General features: G+C 40.1%; 1 protein-coding gene across 1 annotated transcript; it reads left to right on the top strand.

The window, feature by feature from the left end:
- Nucleotides 1–726: 726 nt before the first annotated feature.
- On the top strand, nt 727–11,553 carry LOC119728818 (telomeric repeat-binding factor 2-interacting protein 1-like). The gene is made up of 14 exons (XM_038201216.1): nt 727–915; nt 1,845–1,897; nt 2,564–2,668; nt 2,785–2,853; nt 3,378–3,489; nt 3,905–4,043; nt 4,745–4,986; nt 5,609–5,688; nt 6,166–6,481; nt 7,128–7,210; nt 7,808–7,995; nt 8,779–8,855; nt 9,638–9,749; nt 11,198–11,553. The coding sequence occupies exons 1-14, from the start codon at nt 799–801 to the stop codon at nt 11,317–11,319; spliced, it is 1,815 nt and encodes a 604-aa protein (XP_038057144.1). The 5' UTR covers nt 727–798; the 3' UTR covers nt 11,320–11,553.
- The last annotated feature ends 1,280 nt before the right edge of the window (nt 11,554–12,833 follow it).

Genomic DNA, 12,833 nt, shown 5'->3' with positions numbered 1-12,833 from the left:
TTATTTTGCGGTGTCCCAACTATAGTTGACATTGATGTACAACTGTAAAACGTTCCCTACAGCTCTGATACACGTCTGACTTTACTGGGGACCACTGAAATTAGTTATTGATGGGGCGAATCTATAGTTGGGCCACTCCAATCTTTTTATTTTGCGGTCCCAACTATAGTGTACATTGTTGTTCGATTATAAAACATTCCCTACAACTCTAATACACATCTGACTTTACTTGGGACCAATGAAATTATCTATGGGTGGGGACCATCTGTAGTTGGGCCACCGCAATATTTTTATTTGGCGGTCCCAACTATAGTTTACATTGATGTACGACTATAAAACATCCCCTACAGCTCTGTTACATACTGTCCGACTTTACTTGGGACCTTTGACATTAGCTATGGGTGGGGCCCATCTATAGTTTGCCGGCCATGGCAATCTTTGAATTTTGCAAAATGTTGCTGGACAATAAAACCCAGCAGCAGCTGGACAACTCATCCAACTAGGCAGTACCACGTGACCGGCCAGCCTTGCGGCATGCATGCACGACGAATACACGGTGCCAGCGCCGCGGAACATTTAATCCAACAAGATCTATCAAGCATGAAGCATCCGGCGCAACTCCAGTCCTAACTATAGTTGGGCCGACCCAACTGCTGCACTATAGTTGGGACAGTCCCAACTATAGTTGGGACCGATGCGATAGTTGGGGCGTGACAGTGCTTTCTGTACTCTGGCTTTGCTTTTCACTTGACTTAGCCATTGAGAAGTCTGGATACCAGATCTACTACTTTTACAAAAATGGCGGACGATTCAAGCCCAGTTTCGTCATTCCTTTTCTGCAAAGAGGACGGAGAACCTATCAATTTCGTCATCAGACCATCAGCTGCAAAAGCAAGATTGAAACCATTGATTGAAGTATGTAATTGTTTACATACTTAAACTTGTTTCATTTCGTGTTCGTACTATTGCTGTTGTATTTTTCACACTGTGCGCGTACTCCGTGTCCGTACCGTACCGCGCCGTGCAGGCGCGCCAAGGCAAGGGCGCGCGACAGGGCTCAGGCAATGCCGGGCCATGGCAAACACAAAAATAGCTCATGCACATACAATATTTGGTCAATCGTTTTGGTTTAGGTCGTACAAAGGTGTACAAAGTCTGTGGAAGGTCAAGAAAATTTTCTAAGTATTTCCTAACAAAATTGGAAATGTTTCTCAGTCCCAGATTTCAATCATGTCTTATCATTTTTGCAAAAACTGACCTTCAATTCATTGAGATGATTCATTGACTATTGATAAAGTGGGGTCAGTTTGCAACATTCTTTCCCAAACAAGAAGTGACTACGCGTATTTAAGGGACAATATTTAATTTGATCAGAATCAGGTTTTATTTATGAACATTACAAATAAACGTGTTATGAAATAAAGACACCCAGTCTCTTCTTGTTTGCATGTGAAAAGTGTTCATGTGTGATACAGGTTCGTGGTCTCCCCCTCTCCACTAATCTACCAGCACAAGCTAATGCCGCAAAAGTGTGAACTTCGATTTTATGGAGCTGTTACGTTTCTTGTCATGGCTTTAAAAGTTTTCAATCAATTCAGTTTATTTTCCACATGCAATAAACAACATCAATGTCAGCATGAAAAAACACCAACACAAATTTAGTTTCCCATGAATATTTGTGTAGATATGGCAGCTGATTTATCCAGGCCAACTTTTTATTGGACACACTGTAGTACCTTTTCCACCTGGAATATGCTTTCAATAATAGACCCATTAACTGGGGCGCTAGAACTCCATTTTTCGGTCAGTCGAATAACTCTAATCTTATATATTTTTCTTACCAGAAAAGAGGTGGTGTCGTCAGTAGTAAGCTGCATGACAACCAAGACTATATCAAGTAAGAAAGCTGAACAAATCTTCTTAATTGTAGTCCTCTTTAGATACTTATTTTATATGCTTTTAGAACAGTGATTTGTGTAGACATAACTTGTCATTATTTACATAGTCTCTTTTTTATTTAGTAATTTAAGTAAGGCTTAAATTTAGAGAGTTATTACTGACTGCTGAAAGTTGGTTTTGGTGAATTCAGGGGGTTTCCTAGTCTATGGAATATCCCCTTACACAGCAAGGGTCTATGATATTCGCGCAGATTGATTGTGCAAAACAAGACTGTATCTTGATAACCAGATTGTGACCATCCATCGGGCGCCTTCTATTTTGTCTTCCATAACCTGTTGTTGTTTAAGAAAACCATGGCAGCCAAATCACCCAATCAACAGCTTGGTCCTCATTTGTGAATGAAGGTCGTCAAAGTTTCTAAAGTCGACTCCAATTGGGTGGCGCGAGGGGTCGCATAAAATTTGCATGTTTAGGATGTCAATCTGAAAACTAAAATATGAAAACTAAAAACGAATGAAAACTAATGGCTGATATAAACGATACTGTATCGTATCTGCCAAAACCCATTAAAAACAAGGGTGTGGATTTTGATGGATTTGGGATGGTTGAGGCATATTGCAGTATTGTGTCCCATACTGTAACTCTTTGAACTTTGACCTTGCAGATTGGCAGTCGAAGGAGACAAGATTGCATCTGATGACTACATCACAGTGCAGTACATTGATGACTGCATAGAAGCTAACCAACTACTTCCAATGGACAAGTACAGGTACAGTCAAATATAAATTCCTAATGCACCTTGCTACAACAGTGATGCCTACATTAGGTACTTGTCATTAACTTGAATCTGTTGATATCTTTGTATTGTTTTTTCTACTATCCCAGGGTTCATCAGCAACAGCCAAGGCCACCTTCCCCAGCAAACTCCACCATTAGTAATGTCAGCTTTAAAGGGCAAGTATCAACCTCCGCCATATTGACCAATTTTGATTGTTAAGTGTGGCTCCACTTGACTGTTGGCTTGGATTTGATGGTACTGTTGTTATATAAACCTAGAGGCACTCAATTGACAGTTTAGAGATATGTGTACAAATTGTGAACTTAATCCAATGTATCTCATTGTTGGATGTATTTACATGGAGTACATTGCAAACAGTCTAGCATTCCTCCGCAATGGCTCCTGAACATGATCAAGACAAGAAAATTGACTTATTTTGGACTCAACAGTAAACGGCATAGCTTAGGCGTGGTAAGCCAGCGCGTAGATGGAAACAAGACATCAGTGAGTGGTTAAGGATTGGAATATCTGTAGAAAGGCTGGCAATAAGAGATGGGTATAGAACCATGGTCTGGGAAGCGACGATCCAGTAGGGACAGGCTATGAATGATGTTGACGTTACGTATTCTCAGACTGGCATCAAGAAAGGTAAATAAAAAACTGAGCATTGCCACTTTGCAAATGTTTTTGTTTTCCCTAGTCGCAGCAAGTACAGCAGTAGTGAGGATACTGCTATCCTGACCTATATTGCTAAGCGCCCAGACTGCCGCTACGCAGGAAACCAAATCTGGCAGAAGATGGAACTCCTCAAGGTACCACACAAGACATCCACCATTTTAAGCCGTCCGAACAGTAGAATCACAGGTTTTAAGGTTTTAGTATGGTTCCAACAGCAACCTCGCTAATTATCACTGCCCTCTGCGTAGTTTGAAGTCTAGGAACTAACCTTTGTGCACTACCTCCCTACTTCAACTGGTTGGGCATAGGACTGTGCATTGAGTATGCAGGATTGTTATTTATGGAACCATTTTGGAACATAACTAATGAAAGAAGCCCATTTTGCTTTTAAATATGTATGAGATGCAAATTTAGCATCTCTTTCATGTCTTTCGCAAACCTTGCCCTGTAGTGTTCCTATACGCGATTGGCCTGAATATTCAACAGCAATAAAAATCAGATTGAAAATCTGGTTGTGGAAAGTAACTGTAGTAATTATCTTTGTTGCAGGTAACAGATCATTCCTGGCAGTCAATGAAGCATCGATTCCTGAAGAAGTTGGTCGATGACCTTCCTAAGTACACCAAATTGGAGGAGGAACAAACAGAGAAGGATGTCTCATCTCCTGGGACTTCTAGTGGAGAGAAAGGTAACCATTGAAAGTAGGCTTTGATTCTGCACGCATCTATCCAATAGACTGTTTTGGGTTTTTTTTTGTGACAATCGTCCATAGTTTCTGCCTCTTGATTGGCCAAGAGTGTGTCAGATGACCGTCTACAACCAGACGTAGCAGCTAGAGGTCTGTGTGCATGCATTCAGGTGTGCGCATTGAGCATACTGTTCCTGCGTGTTACACAGTTAGGTTAGGTTCAAACATTTCATGAAGGGGTAGTTTAGAAAAGTGCAAGTATATGTTCAACTAACTTCATATTGATTTCATATTGAAATAAAAGCCCTTTTCATTTGATTTTGGTCCAATTAATCAGTTGTCGCTTAAAATCAAGCAGAATATGTGGGTGAGGCATTATCAAACAAATATTAACTGCTTCAACTTGTGTAGTGAACCTAGCCTCCCTCAGTGATCCATGGAGCGTTCCATTCCCTTGGCAACGCCTTTGGAAACCAGAACGCTCTGTGGATCAGAGAAGCTAGTTTTATCACACCACTCAAAGTAGTCAATATTTGTAAAATTGTTTTTCAACGGAAGAACTTATGGACTTAATATTTTGAACATTATGAACGTATTTTGAAGTTTGTAATTAAATATTGATAAATTGTACATGTAGAATTTTTTTTTTAAATCCCAATTATGAGTTATGCAGTTGTGGTTTCCCTCTTTTGTTGTTTCAGATGTGATAGCAGATTCCTCAACGTCCAACCAAAAAGAAACATCCCTGAAGACTCCCAGAAAAGAGCAGACCCAGCCAGTACAACTTGGCTCTAACAATAACCCTAACACCTCAGAATCCGAGCCAACAGATCAAGGCAAAGATTCAAACCCTGAGACGGAAGCCCAGGAAAGCATTGACGGGAGTGATTCAGTTTATGACGATTGTCTTCTTCAAGTTGCAGAAGAAAACACCCCAAAGAAGGTACGTCCCAAGTCTACCGTGGCAATCCTATCTCATTTAAAATGTCTTTGTTCAACTTTCAAATTGTAATCATGCATCTAGTCAGTTTCTCTTTGTGGTGTATTAGTAATAGAAAGCCATATTCTCTCTGAGCGATCCCTGTTTGCTATTTCCTGGGTGTGATGCCTTGCTACATAGCATACGGGTGTAAGGCTTCTGACTAGTGCCCCTTGAACAAAGACATTGACAAAATGGGGAACCACCAACATAGGACTTTATATCTTGGTTCATTGGTAGAGCATCGGAACGGCAATCCAGAGGTCACAGGTTCAAACCTCGCTCCAGTAAATTTCTTTGGTCAATTTTACAATCTTTGGAAATGTGAATAAGGGACCCTTCTTTGCTGATGTAATACTGAGGATTTCATCTTTGCTTTCTGGAAATAATGGAGAATTTTGTTGACCGAAGAGCAAGTGAAGTTGCATGTTTTCTTTTACATGTTCTTATACACTGGAGTGTTGATTCTGTTTAAAGACCTACCGTGACAGAGTTAGACCCTAGTGCGTCTAAAACAGATTGATATAGCTTGTTAAGTACTGCCACTAATGAAACGCTGTCAAATAATTTATGCTTGTACACATAGATGGGATGTAGTTCTAAGGGTACTGAAATGTTTAGTGACTCGGCTGAAGAGCACCCTCAGACAAGGAAAAGGAATCATAGGTAAGAACGTTGTTGTTTATTAGACATGTCATCACCTGTCACAAGAGGGTGTTAGCAGTTATGTCATGCGTGGACACCTGTTTTGCTTTAATGCCATGTATGCTGGGCACATTCAGCATCTTTATATTAGCGCCGAACCAAAGTTTTAGCCAGTAGCATAACAAGATGCTAGCAGACTTTTGTGCAACTTTGTGAAAGCTTTTTCTTCGTATTACTATGTACATTGAAGTATGCATGTGACCGAAAGTGGACCGTATTTCCCTGCATAAGTAACGCATGTGCACTAGTTTCCCCGCATTTTTCAGGGAGAGATTTTGCAAGATTCCCAAGATGTTGTGATAGTGGTTCATGGGTGATAGCAGTTCCTTTTAATAATGCCTCTTTTGGGAGCAATTGCGTATCCAATATACAACAACAACGTCTTGTCCCAAGACTAGTTTCTTGTTTGTGCATGTGTGCTCTCAACTGTCTTCCCAGGTCTCGCCAAGTTTCTTCAAATGCGAAAGGAGACCCCACCATGCCAAACGTACCCGTAAGCACAGACAGCACTAAAGAGTCAACAAATGCCTCATCTTCCAACAACAAAGAAACATCACTGAAAACTCCCAGTAGAGAGCAGACCCAGCCAGTACAACTTGCCTCTAACCATAACCCTAACACTTCAGAATCTGAGCCAGCAGATGGAGGCAAAGATCCAAACCCTAAGACGGTAGTTCGTGAAAACAATAACGGGAGCAGTTCAGATTTTGACGATTATCTCATTCAAGCTGCAGAAGAAAATAGCCCAAGGAAGGTAAGCTTCCCCTCGACAGGAGAAAAAGGGAGAGTTGGGAAGACCACTTGGAGAGACATTGCAATGCATTGCCGACCACACCTGATGACCTCATCTTTGCTTTAACCCTAACCCCTTGGGCTCTTCTACTAGAAAGTATCCTGAATCTGCCAAAACCCATCAAATTTGCCATGCGAAAAATTGTTGGTGGCCAGTGAGTCCATCCGAATCCACCAGTTAGCCGGGTGTAAATCTGTTGAGATCCTGAATCCACCAAAGTCCCCCACCAGCTCAATATAGAGGTATCCTGAATCCATCAAAATCCTGCAGTTCCGCTAGGCTTACAATCCTGAATCCATCACAATCCCCCAGTTGTTGCAATATGGAGGTATCCTGAATCCGCCAAAATCCCCCGAAACAGGGGTGAGGGTTTTGATGGATTCAGGTACGTTAGGGTTAGAGAAATATTGGGGATTTTTGTCTGCAAGAAAAAGTGACTTAAGTTGCATGATTTTGTTTACGTGTTGGTAGACACTCTAGCGCTGGTTCTGTGTAATGCCTTGCCCTGCCAGATCTGGTCCCAGTTAGACCCTAGTGCATCTTAAAAATAGATTTAACTATTATAACTAATGAAAACATGCCAAATTATTTATGCTTGCTTACACAGATTGGGTGTAGCTCAGAGGTGACTGAAACGTTTACTGACGCGGCTGAAGGGCGCCCTCCTCCGACACGAAAAAGGCATGCTGGGTAATAATATACAGTTTCTTGAAGCAGTTTCGGTGTGCATAATACGTTGCTGTAGGGCATGATTAATTAAGGGAATAATAGTGTGATTGAGCACTTATAAACCTGTAGTTTAAATTGGGTAGGGGACTGGCCGTCGATAATGGCTCGAGCCCAAGGCAAGGGCTACTTTCGGTAACCGGGCCTAACTGGTTTTAAACAACCCATGTCTAACTGCTCAATCACACTGTTATCCCCATTCATAAGTAACTTTTGACAAATTTTCAACAATTTTGTTCTACCATTTTAGATAAATATTCAGATCGGGCCACTTCCGTGGGGCATGTGAGGCACGCCCGCGATGTGCTCAATGTCACTCCTTGTATGGAGATCATATTAGTGGTTCTCAGGCTGCTGGCAGTATAGCTGGCGCGTGCAGTGCATAGTACGCGAATGTGGCGCAGAGCGAGGGTCTAAAACACAAGCCTGAAACGTCGCTGTTTTTAAGAGTACCACCCATGTCTCGGTTATTTGTGAATGTCTCATTTATTTATGAATGCCAGTTTATTACCTAGGCACCGAGTGATGAGTTCCTTGTTTGTATATGTATCCTCTTCCCAGAAACCAAGTTTCATCAAACAAAAAAGGAGACCACACCGAGCCAAACAGAGACGCAAGCACAGACAGCACCGAAGAGAAAAGGGACGATGGCGTGCGCTCAAGCAAGCGTAGGAGAAGGCACCGTTCTCACATCAGTGACACTGAAGAGTTGGTTGCTGGTGTCTTGGGGGACGTGGATACCTGCAGTGGTAGATACTGCCAAATATTTTCATTTCAGTTTTTGAGACTTCCAAATTGTTACGTGTCTGTGTATATCAAGTATTCCAGAAGTATTTTCCAAGAACCCATCGACTTCGTGTAGGGACTATGGATATATTTTGATGTGTGTCTTACTGAGGAGAAGCAAGGCAGGACACATCAACTCAATCACTGGTTTATGTGAACATACTATAACATGGTTTGAGGGTGGATAGTCAATATTAGCTCCCCTTGGTATTGGAAGCTTACAAACTAGTTCCCGAGGCGAAGCTGAAAGAACTATAGTCTGTCAACTTCCGATACCAGGGGAGCTAATATCGACCATCCACCTGATACAAACCATGTTATATATTTGTTTTACTGTACCTCATACATATTTACCAAAATTTGTCAAGTTATGTACGCATCAGTTATCTGTAGTATCAGTTATCATCTTTTCTTTTAGTGCAAGCTAGAGCTCTGTAAAGCGCATGCGTAGTTGACTAGCTCACGGGTAACCTGTGTGTTAGTTTACTACCCATAGATATTGACCCTGTGCATGAATCCTTGCAGGTGCTCTTGGTAAACCGCAGAACTAGCGGCTGACACGTGATGGTGAATGGACCAGTGAGAATTAGGCTCTCCATTATGAATATGTATGAGGCATAGTAATTTTCACTGGTCACTGCTTAGGATGTACTTACACATATAGAATATATTGTGCGATTCCAATGGCAAACAATAATGACGATGACCAATATTGTCTCTTAAGACAGCATATTTTTTTTTTTCAGAACCAGAGTCATCAGACTCTTCATCCACTGATCCACATTTTCAGGCGCATGTGAATAGAGTTATTGCATTTGTCAAGGTAAGCATAACACTTCATTGTTCCTGTAAAAAGCAACATTACGTACAGTATTTTCAGTTGTATTTTGTCACTATAAGATTTCAACTTCAAGTGAAAACTGAGTGCTGGTTTCCTCTTGAGAAATCTACTAACTTACATTTTCATTCCCGTGTTATTTTTCCAATTTCATCCCCAAAATGTAGATTCCTATTCTAAGTTGCTTTTTTTTTCTAGCAAAAAAAGTTATTCACTTTTGAATGAGACATCGACCAAAAGAATGGGCCTATGGTTAGTTATTGAATTATTACTGTACAAATTTGATTTAATGGCTGTTAGACAATAATTCGGTTCTCATGGGGTAGGCTGGTCTCGCCCCACATTCAACAATGATAATGCACAGACCAGGAGCCAGTGTGCTTGCAAAGCGGATTTGTTTGTGCCCAAAACAAACAAAATATAATTTTCAGAGAGTTGCAGATGTCCAAAAGAGGGAAAAAAAGGTTTGTTTATTTTGTTGGAATGAAACATACAAGTTGATATCTTATTAAATTTTTAAATTTTATTGGCTCTGTTTTTCGTACGGTAAAATAGTTCTCTTTCAAACCCATGACCTCCTGCTTACTAGTGCAGAGGTCTTACCACTCAACCACCGAGCTAACGGAATCGGCTGGCTGGTTGAGTCTGATATTGTTGAAGTTGTCTCAACCTGATAACAGCACCAATAAATACCTGTTACGCCACTCAACAGTATGACTTTGCGGACATATTCACATGGTCAATTGTATGTGTTTGATTGAATTCAGGAGGTTGTGGAAGACTACTCTGTGCCGGTCTTTACAGTGATGCAGTTGCTGTATTTTCACAGTCTTAACTTGGATGCGGTGCTGAATCATCTACAGACAGGAGAGTCCGATGGTATGTTGACCCTTTTTTAAACCCTGTGTCTTGAGTACGGAGGTGCTGTCACTACTTAAAGGTGAAGGACACCATTCCCAAAAAAGTTTAGGTGATTCAAGGAACTACAATACAATAAATCTGATGCAGGTTATAACAAAATTCAGCTCAGTAGGTATTTCATACTTTTAAGAGGTTGTGAAATGCTCGAAGACATTTCCGTCATTTTTCGGGTATATGTAGCCTAAGGTGAGATGAAATAAAAACGACTATTGTTTCTGTCATGAAATGAATACAAAAGGTACTTTTGAGAGCTGTTTTTCAGGTCCTGTTTTGACCCGAACGTGCAGTTTGTGTAAAAGTCGTCGTTGGGGGCAGCAAACAAAACATAGTAAATCGTGATGTAATAAACAGGACTATCTATACAGCGTAGTATAAACGTGTCCTGTTTATTACGCCACGATTTTTCTGATTTTAGGAAGAAACCTGATGACTGTTGATTTCAATTATGCGCTCGCCGACCAACAAATTACTCGATGAATTTCAGTTTTATAAACATATAAACGCACATTACAAAAGAATGGGAGTTTGTCATTATGATATATATGGGTCTACTCTACAATAAAAAAAAATATAAAAAAACAAAACGACTTTCAGCATTCCACAACCTCTTTAGAGAAAACTGGGAAAATGCATCTTGCCAGTTTGGCGTATGTGCGTCTTGTGCCATGTGTCCAAATTGTGTCCATTGACTGGCTGGCTATGGTGGCTTTTATGTCTGTATTATCAGTATCTTAGGGTTGCAGACCAGTAAATAAACTTCCATAGACCCAATGGTAAATGCTCCCACTTCAGAAATTCAGGAAAAATACTCACAACTCTCCAAGGTGTTCGAGACACACATCAAATTAAAGCTTATTTCATCATCTTTCATTTTCTTTTCAATTTTTGGGGGGTCAACTGATGACTTTTAGGAGAAATTTCCATCCGAAGATGATCACCCCTGAAAAGAGTCCTGAAGCCCATCGCCATTTTGAAAAACGATGCCTACACTCCATTGCAAAATAGAGCGCTTTAAGGGCCCCAATTTCATCCAAATTGAACGGAACTACAAGCTCACAGTCCAGTGCACGGCTTCCACCCATATTTTTTTACAAACCCTCAAGTTCATGGCCCACAGCATGCTCAAATACTGAAGATTTTGAGGGCATGCAAATCGTGATTTGGCCGGCGTAGGCAATTTCGGACCGATTTACTGGTCTGCAACCTTAGTTGCCTTGCTGCAACCAACTCGTGAATTCTCAGCCATCTCGTAAAAGTAAAAATATTTCTCACATATTTTTTTGAAATTTCTCAGGGAAACATCAGAGACAACTCAGAGAATTTTGTTTTCATGAAGTGCTTTAAAGTTTGAATCCTATAGGCAAACCAATAACACTTACCATCGTTGTTTTTAAATTTATTTCCAGTTGTCTGGACAAAGGAAAACGATGAGAAGCTGAGTAGTGGCAAACCTGAAGACCTGGAGGAACTCTGCAACATATATGGCAGAGATGAAGTCATGAGACGCCACGCTTTCTTTGATGTATAGGTTCTGTGATCAACCCTTTTTCCCCGTTTTTCTTTGTTCATTTGTTCATCTTTAGACCCTTTCCCATATGTTGTTTTGAGATACATGTTAGTGCTTAAATGTGAAAGGGATAATCGATTGTCTTGAAGTAAGGGATTTGTTTTCTTTAACCCTAACTCCCCAGCCTAATTTACTAGGAACCATACCAATCCTGGCAAATTCCAACACCAACATGGGAAATCGTACACACACAGTGTTGGACTTAGTTTCTGGAGGTATGCCAAACCCAATGTTAAAGACCATCTGTTTAGGGGTACTGTACCTATCCCAACAGATTTAAACAAAACCTGCTGTTGAACTTTGATGGGTTGAGTTCGGTTAAGGTAAATGGAAGATGAAAATATATGACGGATTGTACGTTCCGAATATACACGTAAATTATCAATGGCACATTGCTCCACGAATAAGGTAAACTTTCAGAAATTTATCAAAACGTTTGAGTCAGAACACTTGACTGTAACATAAATTTGCACAGTGGAACAAGCAAGCCCGGGTAGTTACTTAGCTGTAACAATACACGTAGAAACATAACTGAAGGCTAAAAGTCCTTTCTGTAAAAGTCTAAAATGCATACTGATGCGAACACATTTTATCTTGGAAATTTTTGAGTTAATAATATAATCCATGTACTTCCAAAGTCAAGGGAAAAGGTTCACCGAACACCATGTCTGTGCCATTGTCTTTTCAATACTTAGGCAATAATTCAAATCAGTTTAATTGTCAATTTCTTTCAAAAACTGAAACCTTATTTTTTTTTGGGGGGGGGGTTGTCATTTGATATGTTTTCTGGACCACACAAATAATTTCCCAAGGTTATGAGTCATGTTTGATGTTTTTTGTGTTCTTGGGCAAGACACTTGACTACAATTGCCTGCCTCAGCCAAGAATCATATAGCACTGATCCAAAGCTGATGATCTTATTGATATAATATAAGCAACACACTGCGATTAATAAAACTATACTGATTTACCTTTTGTGATTATGTATATGACTGTTACATATTGTACAGAACACTTTTTGTATTTTTCACTGTTTGGACGTTATTAAAGTTTTTTACGTAATTTTTTTCATACAAAAATTGTTGCTCTATGGCTGTTTGATTCTTAAGAGTTTTTTGTGTTAGGGTGAATTACACAGACTTCTGATTTTGTATTTACCGGTTATGAAGCATAGTTTTTTGTTTTTTCTTTAATTTGGATTCCAGTTTTGACTGTCAGCTTATATTTTCTTGTTTCATTCCTCATTTGTTGGAAATCGGGGGAGGACATTGAAGGATGATTTTCAATGATTGCATGAACCATAAAGAATGTTGGAATTTTCAAAAAAAAAATACCTTGATTCTGACCCCTCCCCCTTTTTTTTTGTTTTGGCAAGAGACAAATGCTCTATTAACATATATGCGTCTATTCGTTTGAGAGAGTTTATTGGTTGACTGAGACAATGGGATTTTTTTTTGTAAAACTGGATATGTTGA

This window comes from Patiria miniata, unplaced genomic scaffold (assembly GCF_015706575.1).
Source record: "Patiria miniata isolate m_02_andy unplaced genomic scaffold, ASM1570657v1 HiC_scaffold_20, whole genome shotgun sequence".
Lineage (NCBI taxonomy): Eukaryota > Metazoa > Echinodermata > Asteroidea > Valvatida > Asterinidae > Patiria > Patiria miniata.
Note: the sequence above shows the minus strand (reverse complement) of the source record. Positions and strands in the feature narration are given on the sequence as shown.

Excerpts from the sequence above, each read along its gene's own strand:
- LOC119728818 (XM_038201216.1), top strand. The coding sequence starts at position 799 with ATGGCGGACGATTCAAGCCCAGTTTCGTCATTCCTTTTCTGCAAAGAG. Across the intron at positions 2,854-3,377 it reads AGTAATGTCAGCTTTAAAGG|TCGCAGCAAGTACAGCAGTA; the intron begins GCAAGTATCAAC and ends TGTTTTCCCTAG. Across the intron at positions 6,482-7,127 it reads AAGAAAATAGCCCAAGGAAG|ATTGGGTGTAGCTCAGAGGT; the intron begins GTAAGCTTCCCC and ends TTGCTTACACAG.